Source organism: Eretmochelys imbricata, chromosome 11, assembly GCF_965152235.1.
Source record: "Eretmochelys imbricata isolate rEreImb1 chromosome 11, rEreImb1.hap1, whole genome shotgun sequence".
NCBI classification, from domain to species: domain Eukaryota; kingdom Metazoa; phylum Chordata; order Testudines; family Cheloniidae; genus Eretmochelys; species Eretmochelys imbricata.
In genome coordinates this window covers 32,652,892-32,669,278 of record NC_135582.1, presented here as the reverse complement: position 1 = coordinate 32,669,278, position 16,387 = coordinate 32,652,892, and the positions used below count along the sequence as shown (strand labels likewise).

The 16,387-nt window shown below is 45.5% G+C and overlaps 1 protein-coding gene across 6 annotated transcripts in view; it reads left to right on the top strand.

The window, feature by feature from the left end:
* The first annotated feature begins 1,734 nt into the window (after positions 1-1,734).
* WDSUB1 (WD repeat, sterile alpha motif and U-box domain containing 1) overlaps positions 1,735-16,387 on the top strand; it is a 76,506-nt gene continuing 61,853 nt past the window's right edge. For 2 of the 6 annotated variants that reach the window (XM_077829901.1, XM_077829902.1), the window contains exons 1-2: positions 1,735-2,165; positions 11,564-11,985. In XM_077829901.1, the coding sequence (XP_077686027.1) occupies positions 11,588-11,985 (398 nt within the window). In that variant the 5' untranslated portion in view covers positions 1,735-2,165; positions 11,564-11,587. The remainder of the gene's footprint in view (positions 2,166-11,563; positions 11,986-16,387) is intronic. The other 4 variants (XR_013347487.1, XM_077829903.1, XM_077829899.1 and 1 more) reach the window with 3 other exon arrangements.

Here is a 16,387-nt window from a genome sequence, read left to right as displayed (position 1 = left end):
GCAGACTACAGAACAAGTAGCAATGGTCTCAAGTTGCAGTTGGGGAGGTCTAGGTTGGATATTAGCACACACTATTTCACTAGGAGGGTTGTGAAGCACTGGAATGGGTTACCCAGGGAGGTGGTGGAATCTCCATCCTTAAGGGGTTTTAAGACCCAGCTTGACAAAGCCCTGGCTGGGATGATTTAGTTGGTGTTGGTCCTGGTCCTGCCTTGAGCAGGGGATTGGACTAGATGACCTCCTAAGGTCTCTTCGAACCCTAATCTTCTATGATAGGATCCCCAGTCATGGAGCAGGACCCCATTGTGCTGAGCATTGTGCAAACACACAGCAAAAAGGTGGAGGTGTTTGTGTAAGACCGCTTTCTAAAGTTTCTAGAGATGAAACAATGAAAAAGCAATCCGGTTCTTAAAAGAGAATTTTAATGAAAGAAAAAGTAAAAGAATCACCTCTGTAAAATCAGGATGGTAAATATGTTACAGGGTAAGTAGATTCAAAACACAGAGAATACCTCTAGGCAAAACCTTAAGTTACAAAAAGACACAAAAACAGGAATATACATTCCATTCAGCACAACTTATTTTATCAGCCATTTAAACAAAACAGAATCTCACGCATATCTAACTAGATTGTTAATTAGCCCTTTACAGGAGTTCTGACCTGCATTCCTGCTCTGGTCCTGGCAAAAGCAACACACAGACAGAGAGAACCCTTTGTCCCCCCCCCGGCTTTGGACGTATCTTGTCTCCTCATTGGTCATTTTGGTCAGGTGCCAGCGAGGTTATCTTAGCTTCTTAACCCTTTACAGGTGAAAGGGTTTTTTCCTCTGGCCAGGAGTGATTTAAAGGTGGTTAGCCATCCCTTTATATTTATGACAGAGCTGGTATCCTGAACAAGATGTATGGGTCATGGGAAATAATTAATTGAACATAAGATTCTTGAGCAATGCGTTGATATAAATGGGAATATAGCACAGACCTAGGAAGGTTGCCCTATTGTTCTCAGGGGCTCTGGCACCCCCCTTTTAACAAAGATATTGAAAGACTGGAAAGAGTTCAGAAAGGAACCACAGCGATGATTCAGGGTCTGGAAAACATGCCTTTAAGTGATGGAGGTAAGGACAATCTTTCTAGCTACCAAAAATAAGGTTAAAGAGTGAATTGATGAGTCTATAAATCAACTCTTTAATTTAGCAAGCAATGGCATAGCAAGATCCAATCAAGCTACATCAATCCAACCTGGAAATAACGAATTTTTAAACTGTGACAATAACTAATCACTGGAAGAGTTTATCAAGAGAAGTGAGAGATTCCCTCTCAGGGGGGAGTCTATAAATGAAGATGGGATGTCTTTCTGAATGACATGGTCTAATTCAAACAAGTTAGGAGGCTTGATACAGGCATGAAGCAGTGAAAGTGTCTCGCCGGCTAGATAAGGGATCTGGCCCTATGATCGTTATGGGGGTTGGGGCCGGACCAGCTCTGACTTAACACTGAGGTGACATGACCTTCACCCAGGGTTTGCCTGGATGCAGTGCTGTTGTAGCCATGTTGCTCCTAGGCTATTAGAAAGACAAGGTGGCTGAGGGAATAAGATTTTACTGGGCCACCTGCAGCTGGTGAGCGAGAAAAGCTTTCCAGCGCCACACAGCTCTTCTCTCTCACCAGCAGCAGCTGGGCCAATCCCGCTATTACCTTCTCCTCCTCCTCCACCGTTGCACCAGCGGGCGTTTTCCGGGCAAGATTACCAGGGACTGACACGATGCAAGCGCCACCGCGCCGCCCCCATGACTCGGTTAAACCCCGGCCGGGCAGACTCCCCCCGCCCTCACCCGGCAGGCACCGATCCGCCGCGGTAGAGACGGGGCGGCTCCTAGAGTAGGGCTGTTCCGGCCCGCCCAGCCCACGTATGGGGAGCAGGCGCCGCGGCCCCGCCTCAGGGCCAGGACCCCTGCGTCTAATCAGCTGGGAGGCGACGGCCTCCGCCCACGTGGTCAGCGCGGGGCTGTGGCATTCGCTCGGTTACTGCCCCGGCCCAGCCCTGCTGCGGGGTCACGTGGGCGCAGGTGAGCCGGGAACCGGCCCTTGTCGCCCCCACAGTCACACCTGGGAGGGTGGTGCCGTGTCACGTGACTTGCACCGGAGGCGCGCGCCCGGCCGGCCGAGGTAGGTGGGGGAGGGGTCGCAGCGTCCCGGGCCGGCGGGGAGGGGTCCCGCGCGGAGGTGGCTGTGATGCGGCCGGGCTCTGGGGTTCCTCGCGCGTCGGTCGGGCCCCGCGCTTCTGGCGCAGCCGGCCTGGGGTGCCCTTCCTGTGGGGTCGATGCAGGCGCCTTCCCCGCCCGCTGAGGCCTTGCGGCTGCTGCTCTCCCGTGACCCGCGCGTCCCCCCGGCTACGGGCTGGTGTGGGCCCGTGGCGCGCGTGCAAACCCCTCGGCCCTGGGACCGGCGGCGCCCTAGTGGGGGGCGGTGTCACCGCTGCCTTGGAAGCAGAGCGCCCCGCGGCGGCACCAGCCCGGGGGAGCTGGCGCTGCCCAGGGAAGGGCGTTGGGCCAGGAGACAGCTCGGTGGCGGTGGTTCCCCTCCCGCCCCAATGGCAGCGGCTCCCCGCTCTCTCCATGTGGCTTTAATAAGGTATAGAGAGTCTTACTCCCTCACAAAATGCAAACCAAACCCAAACTGCTTTGAATGTAAAATAAGGTCAGCTCCCAGACTGCTGCACTGGGCAGCACAGCATGGGGAGGAGGTGACCAGCCCTCTGTGGAGAAAGACGTGGTTCGGGACTATTTAGAAAAGCTGGACGAGCACAAGTCCATGGGCCGGATGCGCTGCATCTGAGAGTGCTAAAGGAGTTGGCGGCTGTGATTGCAGAGCCATTGGCCATTATCTTTGAAAACTCATGGCAATCGGGAGAGGTCCCGGACGACTAGAAAAAGGCTAACATAGTGCCCATCTTTAAAAAAGGGAAGGAGGAGGATCCTGGGAACTACAGGCCAGTCAGCCTCACCTCAGTCCCTCGAAAAATCATGGAGCAGGTCGTCAAGGAATCCATTCTGAAGCACTTAGAGGAGATGAAAGTGATCAGGAACAGTCAGCATAGATTCACCAAGAGCAAGTCATGCCTGACTAATCTAATTGCCTTCTATGATGAGATAACTGGCTCTGTGGATGAGGGGAAAGCAGTAGACGTGTTATTCCTTGACTTTAGCAAAGTTCTTGACATGATCTTCCACAGTATTCTTGCCAGCAAGTTAAAGAAGTATGGGCTGGATGAGTGGACTGTGAGGTGGACAGAAAGCTGGCTAGATCGTCAGGCTCAACGGGTAGTGATCAATGGCTCCATGTCTAGTTGGCAGCCGGTATTAAGAGGGACCTAGACAAATCAGATTTCTTTTGGCCCAATCCTCTCATGAGGTTCAACAAGGACAAGTGCAGAGTCCTGCACTTATGTTGGATCATATTAAAGAAGTTCTGTATTAAAATCACAAATGAGTTTGATTCCCCATAGTTTAAATTCCAGGGTATTATTAATTAAGAGGTCTCTTGGTTTTTGGTACTGTTTCTCTCCCTCTATGTGTGAAACTTGCAAGCTGCTAATTGTGTTAGTACATTCTAAGACAGAGTTTGTTCTCAAAGCAATTCACAGAGAGAGAGACTCAAAGCAATACTCTAACAACAGAAACAGCACCCAGAGACTCCTCACCCTTTTGTTGTATTAACAATTGTGATTAAAATAGAGATAGAGGATGTATGTGGTTGGATGCTTGGTGTGGATAATAACTGAATGATCAGGGAGGTGCCAGCCTAAGAATCCAGTGTCCATCGGCTGAAGAAGGCGTCAAGTGGAAATAACCAGAGGAACCCCCGGAGGGCAGACTGGAATCCACCCAACAGCCTCAAGAATGGGAGAACCAAAGAACAAGATAACATCTTGGAGCCGTCAGGAATGTGCTATCTGCTGATTGATTCAGCAACAGCATGATGAAGCAATTCCCATAGACTGGCATAGAAAGAAATTCCTATAAAAATAGACTCTAAAAAGTGAGAACTTTGGGGTCTGATTCTGCAAACCAACTTCCAGGAGCATCAGATGAGCATCTGACAAGGCCCTGCTCCCTCCTCATGTCCAGGCCACCTGGCCAGTGGCTTGGCATGAGCAACTCTAAGGCTGGTAACTATGATAACAACCTTGCAGAACCTGCGTGTGTGTGTATGTTTGTATGAATGAATGTGTGAATAAATATGAGATTGAATGGAATGTTATAACTATAACTGCTTACTATGATTCTTTCTGTATTCACAATAAATGTGGTATTTTGCCTTTTTCCCTTTAATAAGATCCTGCTGGTTTTTATTTTATTGGTACAACACTTAGGACGGAAGAATCCCATGCACTGCTACAGACTAGGGATCGAATGGCTAGGCAGCAATTCTGCAGAAAAGGAGCTAGGGGTTACAGTGGACAAGAAGCTGGATATGAGTCAAAAGTGTGCCCTTGTTGCCAAAAAGGCCAATGGCATTTTGGGCTGTGTAAGTAGGGGCATTGCCAGCAGATGGAGGGACATGATCATTCCCCTCTATTCAACATGGGGGGGGGAAGTGATAGCTCAGTGGTTTGAGCATTGGCCTGCTAAACCCAGGGTTATGAGTTCAATCCTTGAGGGGGCCATAGGGATCAGGGCAAAAATTGGGGATTGGTCCTGCTTTGAGCAGGGGGTTGGACTAGGTGACCTTCTATGAAGCCTGCCACTTACCCGTACCAATTGCTTCTGCCTTCATTATTCCCACTGTCTGTTTACATTTCCCATTATAGCTATGGTGTGTTTTCTGCTAGTCTGGCATTTCCTGGTGAGTTTGCCGCGGTTTAGATTTTGCATAGTCTTGTGCTTTCTCAGTTCCTGGATCTGACCTGAGGATGTCTGAGAGCATATGAGATTTGCAAACATCACTTTACAGACAAATGGCCCAAATCATGGTTACACCTAAGTTCCTTTGAGCTGGTTAAACCAGAACAAAAGGGCAACAGTATGGGGCCCTTCCGTCTGGGACATGCACAGCACAAGAAGCCTGAGACCTATAAAGCTATCTCTGGCTTTGTGCTCCTGCATCCTCAGGAGCTTTGGTGTTGGCTGGTGTTCTGTAGGTGAGAGTTTCTTACTCTCACCTGACTGCTCAACCTAAGTTGGTTCTTTTGGATAACAGCACTAAATATAACATCCAAACAGTGCAGTATATTTTATTGGAGAGATGCAGGTGCATTGATTTAAAGACCCAAGAAAGTGGTACTATTTTTAATAGGCTATATTTTTATAAATGCTATATGACTTGCAAGATATAATTTATTGCTGGAATAATACATTTTTTTCGAAACTCAGAGCAGTTTCCAGTAGGAAACTTGATACCTGCTTCCTTATTAGCTTTACCCACTGATCATTTTAAAGCTAACCCTTTAGAAGAGTAAAAAAGGTTGTATGGAGAAACCAGATAGGATATGTTAGTCTAGTTTAAAAAAAAAAAAAGACTGTTTTCACCACTAAGATGAGGCTGATGTATGATAGAAAACATTTTGTAATAGAATATTAATACAGCTGTACTGTCTGTTCTGATTCTTCATATGATGACTAACCTCCACTCCCCTGGATGTCAGTGGGAGTTGAGGTAGCTGAGCATCTCATGTGATTGAGTTCATAGTGGATAAAAAGAGTGGATGGATGCTGTGAATTTATAACCATTATCTTTTGTATTACGCCCTTAATGTTTCATTCCTGAATCTGATCTCATTTATCCTGCTGTAATATCAGTGACTTCAGTAAATGAGATCAGAAACAGGTAGAGTATCTATAAAATTCACCAGTATTAATAACACTAAGATTTTTAAAAGTGACTGAAAATCAGGCTCATTTAAGGCTCTCAAGTTGGGCACAGAAAAACTGAGGTGCTAAAAATCACTAGTCACTTTTGAAAAATTTGGCCCTAATAGTTTACAATGAACTTAAGAAAACTTAAACATAAGAAGCGAACTAATATATTATCTTATTTATATTAAAAACACCCCCCCATATCCTCAAAACCATTTATTTCTACACATAATGGGCCAATTAAATTCATTATCTTTTTACTGTTTCCCTTTAAGTGAGTTTGTAAGTTATTTGGGATAGAGACTGACTTTTACTCTGTTTATATACTACCTAGAACAATGAAGCCCTGCTCCTAATTGGGGTCTCTGGGCCAGTGGTGGGCAACCTGCGACCCGTCAGGGTATAGAATCATAGAATATCAGGGTTGTAAGGGACCCCAGAAGGTCATCTAGTCCAACCCCCTGCTCGAAGCAGGACCAATTCCCAGTTAAATCATCCCAGCCAGGGCTTTGTCAAGCCTGACCTTGAAAACCTCTAAGGAAGGAGATTCTACCACCTCCCTAGGTAACGCATTCCAGTGTTTCACCACCCTCTTAGTGAAAAAGTTTTTCCTAATATCCAATCTAAACCTCCCCCACTGCAACTTGAGACCATTACTCCTCGTTCTGTCATCTGCTACCATTGAGAACAGTCTAGAGCCATCCTCTTTGGAACCCCCTTTCAGGTAGTTGAAAGCAGCTATCAAATCCCCCCTCATTCTTCTCTTCTGCAGGCTAAACAATCCCAGCTCCCTCAGCCTCTCCTCATAAGTCATGTGTTCTAGATCCCTAATCATTTTTGTTGCCCTTCGCTGGACTCTCTCCAGTTTCTCCACATCCTTCTTGTAGTGTGGGGCCCAAAACTGGACACAGTACTCCAGATGAGGCCTCACCAATGTCGAATAGAGGGGGACGATCACGTCCCTCGATCTGCTCGCTATGCCCCTACTTATACATCCCAAAATGCCATTGGCCTTCTTGGCAACAAGGGCACACTGCTGGCTCATATCCAGCTTCTCGTCCACTGTCACCCCTAGGTCCTTTTCCGCAGAACTGCTGCCTAGCCATTCGGTCCCTAGTCTGTAGCGGTGCATTGGATTCTTCCATCCTAAGTGCAGGACCCTGCACTTATCCTTATTGAACCTCATCAGATTTCTTTTGGCCCAATCCTCCAATTTGTCTAGGTCCTTCTGTATCCTATCCCTGCCCTCCAGCGTATCTACCACTCCTCCCAGTTTAGTATCATCCGCAAATTTGCTGAGAGTGCAATCCACACCATCCTCCAGATCATTTATGAAGATATTGAACAAAACTGGCCCCAGGACCGACCCTTGGGGCACTCCACTTGATACTGGCTGCCAACTAGACATGGAGCCATTGATCACTACCCGTTGAGCCCGACAATCTAGCCAGCTTTCTACCCACCTTATAGTGCATTCATCCAGCCCATACTTCCTTAACTTGCTGACAAGAATACTGTGGGAGACCGTGTCAAAAGCTTTGCTAAAGTCAAGAAACAATACATCCACTGCTTTCCCTTCATCCACAGAACCAGTAATCTCATCATAAAAGGCGATTAGATTAGTCAGGCATGACTTTCCCTTGGTGAATCCATGCTGGCTGTTCCTGATCACTTTCCTCTCATGCAAGTGCTTCAGGATTGATTCTTTGAGGACCTGCTCCATGATTTTTCCAGGGACTGAAGTGAGGCTGACTGGCCTGTAGTTCCCAGGATCCTCCTTCTTCCCTTTTTTAAAGATTGGCACTACATTAGCCTTTTTCCAGTCATCCGGGACTTCCCCGGTTCGCCACGAGTTTTCAAAGATAATGGCCAATGGCTCTGCAATCACAGCCGCCAGTTCCTTCAGCACTCTCGGATGCAACTCGCCCGGCCCCATGGACTTGTGCACGTCCAGCTTTTCTAAATAGTCCCTAACCACTTCTTTCTCCACAGAGGGCTGGCCACCTACTCCCCATGCTGTGTTGCCCAGTGCAGCAGTCTGGGAGCTGACCTTGTTCGTGAAGACAGAGGCAAAAAAAGCATTGAGTACATTAGCTTTTTCCACATCCTCTATCACTAGGTTGCCTCCCTCATTCAGTAAGGGGCCCACACTTTCCTTGGCTTTCTTCTTGTTGCCAACATACCTGAAGAAACCCTTCTTGTTACTCTTAACATCTCTTGCTAGCTGCAGCTCCAGGTGCGATTTGGCCCTCCTGATTTCATTCCTACATGCCCGAGCAATATTTTTATACTCTTCCCTGGTCATTTGTCCAATCTTCCACTTCTTGTAAGCTTCTTTTTTATGTTTAAGATCCGTAAGAATTTCACCGTTAAGCCAAGCTGGTCGCCTGCCATATTTACTATTCTTTTGACACATCGGGATGGTTTGTCCCTGTAACCTCAATAGGGATTCCTTGAAAACAGCCAGCTCTCCTTCCCCCCTCATGTTATTCCCCCAGGGGATCCTACCCATCAGTTCCCTGAGGGAGTCGAAGTCTGCTTTCCTGAAGTCCAGGGTCTGTATTCTGCTGCTTACCTTTCTTCCCTGTGTCAGGATCCTGAACTCAACCAACTCATGGTCACTGCCTCCCAGATTCCCATCCACTTTTGCTTCCCCCACTAATTCTACCCGGTTTGTGAGCAGCAGGTCAAGAAAAGCGCCCCCCCCCAGTTGGCTCCTCTAGCACTTGCACCAGGAAATTGTCCCCTACGCTTTCCAAAAACTTCCTGGATTGTCTATGCACCGCTGTATTGCTCACCCAGCAGATATCAGGAAAATTAAAGTCACCCATGAGAATCAGGGCATGCGATCTAGTAGCTTCCGCAAGCTGCCGGAAGAAAGCCTCATCTACCTCATCCCCCTGGTCCGGTGGTCTATAGCAGACTCCCACCACTACATCACTCTTGTTGCACACACTTCTAAACTTAATCCAGAGACACTCAGGTTTTTCTACAGTTTCGTACCGGAGCTCTGAGCAGTCATACTGCTCCCTTACATACAGTGCTACTCCCCCACCTTTTCTGCCCTGCCTGTCTTTTCTGAACAGTTTATAACCATCCATGACAGTACTCCAGTCATGTGAGTTATCCCACCAAGTCTCTGTTATTTCAATCACGTCATAGTTCCTTGACATCACCAGGACCTCCAGTTCTCCCTGCTTGTTTCCAAGGCTTTGTGCATTTGTATATAAGCACTTGAGATAACCTGTTGATCGCCCCTCATTCCCAGTATGAGGCAGGAGCCCTCCCCTCACAGACATTCCTGCCTGTGCTTCCTCCCGGTATCCCGCTTTCCCACTTACCTCAGGGCTTTGGTCTCCTTCCCCCGGTGAACCTAGTTTAAAGCCCTCCTCACTAGGTTAGCCAGCCTGCTGGCAAAGATGCTCTTCCCTCTCTTCGTAAGATGGAGCCTGTCTCTGCCCAGCACTCCTCCTTCATGGAACACCATCCCATGGTCAAAGAATCCAAAGCCTTCTCTCCGACACCACCTGCATAGCCATTCGTTGACTTCCACGATTCGACGGTCCCTACCCAGGCCTTTTCCTTCCACGGGGAGGATGGACGAGAACACCACTTGCGCCTCCAACTCCTTTATCCTTCTTCCCAGAGCCACGTAGTCCGCAGTGATCCGCTCAAGGTCATTCTTGGCAGTATCATTGGTGCCCACGTGGAGAAGCAGGAAGGGGTAGCGATCCGAGGGCTTGATGAGTCTCGGCAGTCTCTCCGTCACATCGCGAATCTTAGCCCCTGGCAAGCAGCAGACTTCTCGGTTTTCCCGGTCAGGGCGGCAGATAGATGACTCAGTCCCCCGGAGGAGAGAGTCCCCGACCACCACCACCCGCCTTCTCCTCTTGGGAGTGGTGGTCGTGGAACCCCCAACCTCAGGACATCGCATCTCATGCCTTGCAACCAGCGGAGTCTCCTTCTGCTTTCTCGCCCCAGACATATCATCTGGTCCACTCTCTGCAATGGTACCTGTGGAGAGAACATGAAAGCGGGTAGTTACCTGTGTCTGTGTTACTGGAACCCGGACATTCCGCTTACCTCTTCTGGAGGTCACATGTTGCCAAGCTTCTTCACTGGCCTCTTGGCTCCTCTGTGCAACCTGCTCTATATCTTTAGAGCTTTGTGCCCCTAGAAGCCTATCCTGAGTTTTGTCCAGAAAATCCTCAGTTTCTCGTATGCAACGCAGGGTCGTTATCTGTTGCTCCAGACCTTCAATCTTCTCTTCCAATATGGAGACCAGCTTGCACTTTGTACAGACAAAGTCGCTTCTGTCCTGTGGAAGAAAGACAAACATGGCACATCCAGTGCAGGTCACAACAGCTGAACCCCCCCCTTCCATACCACCTTCCTACCACGATGCTGTGGAATACTCATAATGGTCAGACGCTGGCAGTGCTGAAGCAGCCCCGTGGCAGCCCTGTAAGAATCTGCCGATTTTCCCCTGACTCTGCTTACTTAGTTTCCGGTGCAGCTGATGGTAGCATTGTTCTCTGGAATGTGCAGTCATTGAAATTGTACAGGTAATCCGCTGTCAGGCTGCCACAGCCGCCTGCAGCTCCCAGTGGCTGGGAACAGCGAACCATGGCCACTGGGAGCTGCGGGCAGTTGTGCAAATGTAAACAAACAATCTCGTGGCCCGCCAGCAGATTGCCTCGACGGGCCGCAGGTTGCCTGCCACTGCTCTAGGCACTATTGTGTACAAATAAGAAAATAAAACTACAAAAGGTTAACATAATACAGCCTGCAGGACTTTTACGCTCTCTTTCAGGCAGATTAATAAAGTACAGTAATACATTTATTCAAGATGATAAACTATTGTGATAAAAGATGTCAGGTCAGATTTTGATCGCTATTATATAAAATGCAACCTTACTGCAACTGTAGTTTGGTGCGGCTTTCTGTGGACATCTTTTCATGATAGACATCTATGGAACGAATGTAGATGGTGTGGAATCAGACAGAGTTCCAAATTAGAGAAAATGATTTAATATCAGACCTGGTGCAATTTCGCCTACCCATCTGTGATGGAAAATAAATTTGAATCCACTCTTTCATTTAGAAGTAGTGTAGGAAAATAAAGTGACCCACTCCAGAGGTGGTCCTAATTAAGGTCTCTTGATTTTAAACTTGGATCTCATTCCATAAAGTAAAAAGTGTTTCTTCTCAACATGCTATATGTGTGGTAAATCATTAGATTGATCAGCTTCTTTTACAATGCCCATTTGCAGCAGATTCAGTCACAGTGAGGATGTGAATGTCAGCAAAGGAGACTGTGAAACCACTCTGTGCATTCATTAATTATGTTAAGACAAGTTTTGGGGTAGTCTCAAACTAATTTCCTCTCATTTCCTTTAAAAAAAAGACTGGGCTCAGCTGTTGTATTTATTTCAAAATGTAGTTTTTACTGTACAAATTTAAATTTTCACCCTGTAATTAACTTATAAAGACCTGATCATGTTCTTGTTGAAGTCAGTGGCATAGCTCCCATTGACTTTAGTGGAGGCAAAAATAAACCTTGAATGAATATAAACTGCCTCTTGAAATGGACATTTATTTATTTGGTTAGCTATTTGGTAGCTGGCTGAATGGAAGCAATCTGTATGTCATTTTTAAAGTAGAAGAACTAAGATAAATGTATTAACTGTATTTTTTTTTTAATTTCAGGTAACTTGGTTTAAAGCAGATACAATGGTGAAACTAATTCATACCTTAGCTGATCACAGTGATGATGTCAACTACTGTGCCTTCTCCTCTTCCTGCTTGGCTACTTGCTCCCTGGACAAAACAATCCGCCTCTATTCTTTAAACAACTTTACTGAACTTCCCTACTCACCATTAAAAGGTCACACTTATGCTGTCCACTGCTGCTGCTTTTCTCCTTCTGGACATATTTTAGCTTCATGTTCGACAGATGGTACCACGATGCTGTGGAATACTCATAATGGTCAGACGCTGGCAGTGCTGAAGCAGCCCCGTGGCAGCCCTGTAAGAATCTGCCGATTTTCCCCTGACTCTGCTTACCTAGTTTCCGGTGCAGCTGATGGTAGCATTGTTCTCTGGAATGTGCAGTCATTGAAATTGTACAGGTAAATACCAAATTTTACTGATAATAACTAAGAAGGCATTTTGGAAATATAACATTCTTATGGCATGATCATCACAGGTGCTGAGCTCCTGCTGACTTTACTGAGAGCTGTACTAGTTAGCACCTCTCAGGATCAAGTCTTTAGGCCTTGTTTACACTGGCAAAAGTATAATTCACCAGTATACTACTCCACTGGTAGTATATCTATGGTGGAAATTGTACTGTAGACATGGATAATGCATTTTTACCACCACATTGTCTAACACAGAGAAGAGGAAATTGGTCCCATAGAGGTACGGAAGAAGGAACTAAGATGGATAAAATCTCAACACTTCAAATGCCACAGCTATATTTGGTTAGTATGAAAAATTAGATGACATCTTGGATATGCAATATTTGATTTAACTGTTGTTTTAGCCCAGCTCTTCTAGGGCCAAATCCTGATTCCTTTGTGATCAGGACTCGTCATTTATTGCATACATCATACTCCTTCAATAGAATTGATTTATGGCAACTGGGAATAAGGGACAATGAGACTACAAATTGGGGCTGTGTCAGATTTGATTAATGAGACAGTCAACATACTATATTTATTTAAGAAATAATAATAAAAATTCCTTTCGTTTATACATTAGTGTATTGTCATAAGTTAGCAGATTACTTATACACTTTTCATACCTTTTTACTTGCGAGAGTAGAATACACTTTAGGAAATGTATGCTTGTGTATTACCCTTTTTGTATTGTATTGCATAATTCAGATTAAAATCTAGTTCTAAACATACATAGTATAATGGTATGCTGTATTGTATTATAGTTTATTACACAAATGAAGCTGGAAAAGGATATTTTGTAAGCAGTATATTTAAAATGTCCACTATTTATCTCCTCCCCCTGCCCTCTATCTTTTGCTTATAGAATAGTGTTCCAGTTTGTTTATTGTGGATTGCTGTTGGTTTTTTTTTATCTAGGGTTGAAGAGTTATAAGCCTTTTTAGAGGTGAAACCCCAGATTTTTGGCCATCAAAGGATGGCTATCCCTCCCAATTACCACTTGCAGAAGGCATACTTCAATTGAATTAAGTTGAATGGTACAAATAGCAGACCTGATCCTTCTTTTCTTTGCACATCTAAAACTCCCACTGAAATCAGTAAGGGATGTGGGGACAGGATTTGGCCTTCTATTCACTAGCAACTAATTATTTACAAAAATAAGGATGGGAAATGGCCTTTTTTCAGTGATTCTGTTTACAGTGAAATGTACATTTTTTAAAAGATTTTTTTGAGGATTTATCCAGTTTGTCCAGAGATATAGATAATTAACTTTCTGGGCCAAATCCTGTAGTCTGTACTTTGGGAAAATGTTGTTTGAATTTAGAGAGGGACTGCAAGTTTTGACCCTGGAGTTAGAAATTTAATAAAGGCTTCCTTCATTTCTTCATTGTGCTGACTAGTTCTTCCTGTTTTTGCACTAAAAAGCCCTGTGGGTTTAGCAAATTTCTTAGGGCTTTTTGTGAAAAGAAGGGTACCTGGAGAACATTTAATTAACATTCTGCTGCTTCTGGACAGCAAGATGAGTGAATTAGCAGCTTGTGTAGGCAAAAACTGTCTTTTACCTGTTGTAGAAGTGTTACTGCATGAGTGGATTAGCTTCCTGTTGCCTTCGTCATAGTGACTTAGAGGTGAATTGGAAAACTTTACAAAACTGAATATTTTTTAAATGTCTGAAATCCTATACATGTAAAGGTTGACATATACATTTTTTTTTTTAAAGTGGGCTTTAGCCATTTCTTGCTTCTTTATAATGCATACAGAAGGCTTGAAGAGTGTGGTTTTTTTTTTTTTAAATTGCCTATAATTTAGAAAAATTAGGAATGTCAAATCTCACTTTGCTCAGTGGACCAGTGAGAGATCTCGGAGCATGTTTATTGTGAGCTCTGAAGGATGAAAGCATTGAATTTTTAATAAAAGTTTAGTTTATTCAGAAGTTAAGTGGATGTTAACAAAACCAGTTAAAAACATTATCACTAAAAATCCTTTCCCTTCTCAATTACTTTCATACTCTTAACGTATGTGATGTCACCATTGTGCTTTCTCCGGTCATCAGTGTCTTCCAAGCTGAATTTATAATGTAAAAAGCAATCCGAACAATTTAAAGTCAAACAAAAAACTCCTTTGTAGGCTGCTTGTACAAATCATACAGAGGCAAAAAAGAACAAAAGCCCATTTTTTGCCTTTGCAGATTCAACTTTAAGGCCTGGAGGGCCAACTGCTTGTGTGGCTTTTATTGCAACTGCGCTTTTTTTTTTTTTTTTGGGCAACTGTGTGTAGTTCCATTCTCAAATTGGGCATTTGCATGCACAATTGCGTGCACACAAATGCGCATTGATCTCAAACTTCTATAAAAATGGGGCCTAATATGTGCAGTTAAAATTACAAAGAAATATAGCTTAGAGAAAGGTTTCAGAGTAACAGCCGTGTTAGTCTGTATTCGCAAAAAGAAAAGGAGTACTTAGTCTCTAAGGTGCCACAAGTACTCCTTTTCTTTTAGCTTAGAGAAAAATAGCTGAAAATAATTTCATCCTTTAATTACCTGCCAAATGCAAGGTCTATGGTCCTTTGTTTCTCCTGCAGCATTTGATGGCCTTACTAATGGTTAAAGGAGAGTACAGAGAAGAATGCTCCTCCCACACAGTTTTAGGTGTTCTGTCATTAACTGCTGCAAGGGAAACCGAAAAATCTTAATCAAGTCTGTTTGTGTGACTGGATTACCTTTTAGTTTGTCTTTGGTACACTTAACTTCATAAAGTCTTGTGAAGATGCTATTAGAGTGTGAAGTATTATTCATTTTTATTTTATTATTAAACGTCCATATCTAGAAGCCCAAATGCAGTTTTCTGAAACCTTTTGATAGCCTTAATTCTTCTTCAAGTGCTTGCTCATGTCCATTCACCTTAGGTGTGTGTGCTTGCCACATGCACTAGTGCTGGAAGTTTTTCCGTCAGTTGTATCCATAGGAGATTGGCTCTGGTGCCCTCTGGAGTGGTATAAAGTGCAACGCCGGCTCCCCCCACCCTCAGTTCTTTCTTACCGCCAGTGACGGTGCTGGAATGTTCCTTGCTTTGGCAAACCTATTTGTCCAGATCTGCTTCCCACTGTTTCTTCAACCGCCTGTCCCCTTTCCTCCCTGCTTGAGCCTCTATAACTATGGACCAATGGGTCCTAAGTACTGTGGCTCAGGGTTATGTCCTCCAGTTTATTTCTCATCCCCTCACCACTCCCTCCCTTTCCCTCTTCAGGGACCCCTCTCGCCAGAACCTGCTTTGGCAAGAGGTACAAGGCCTTTTGCTGGTGGGAGCTGTGGAGGAAGTCCCTCTACACCACAGGGGCAATGGGTTTTACTCCCATTACTTTCTGATTCCAGAGGCCAAAGGGGGTCCAAGACCCATTCTGGACCTGCAAGACCTCAACAGATATCTCAAGAAGTTGAAGTTCCGCATGGTCTCCCTGGCCTCCATCATCCCTTCCCTGGATCCAGGAGACTGGTACACTGCCCTCGATTTGAAGGATGCATATTTCCACATAGCGATATTTGATGGGCACAGATGCTCTCTCCATTTCACAATAGGCTCCGCTCACTACCAGTTTGCAGTGCTCCCATTTGGGCTGGCAACAGCATCGAGGGTGTTGACCAAGTGTATGTCAGTGGTGGCGGCTTACCTCAGACGTCAAGGTATTCAGGTTTATCTGTATCTTGACCACTGGCTGGTCAAGGGCTGCTCCAGGTCCAGTCCAATGTCACAATACTGCAAGCATGTGCCACGCCCTGGGCCTGTTGATAAACGAGGAAAAATCAACATTAGTTCCAGTACAGAGGATAGAGTTCATCGGAGCAGTACTCGACTCCATCTGTTCAAGAGCCTTTCTGCTACAAGACAGGTTCCGGCATATGGTGAATCTCCTCACCAGACTCTGTGTTCCCTCTCACCACGGCCTGGGTCTGCTACTAGGCCACATGGCAGTGTGAACTTATGTTGCTCTCCACGCGAGGTTCAGGCTGCGGCCCCTCCAGCACTGGCCTACAACAGTCTGTTCCCCATCCAAAGATCACCTAGACAAGGTCATCACAATTCCACCAAAGTTACTTACTTCTCTGAGGTGATTGATTGAGCGCAGTCTTACGTGGAGTACCATTAGACAAACCACGCCCCTTGGTCTCCCTGATTTCCGATGCCTCCAACCTTGCCTGGGGGGCACACCTTGGCAAGATGCGGACCCAAGGGACATGGTCCCCAGAGGAGCTGGCATTGCACATAAACGTCAAAGAGCTCACGGCAGTCTGATTGGCCTCTGGGGTCTTCCTGCCGCACCTCATGGGCAAAGTGGTATGGGTGCTGATGAACAA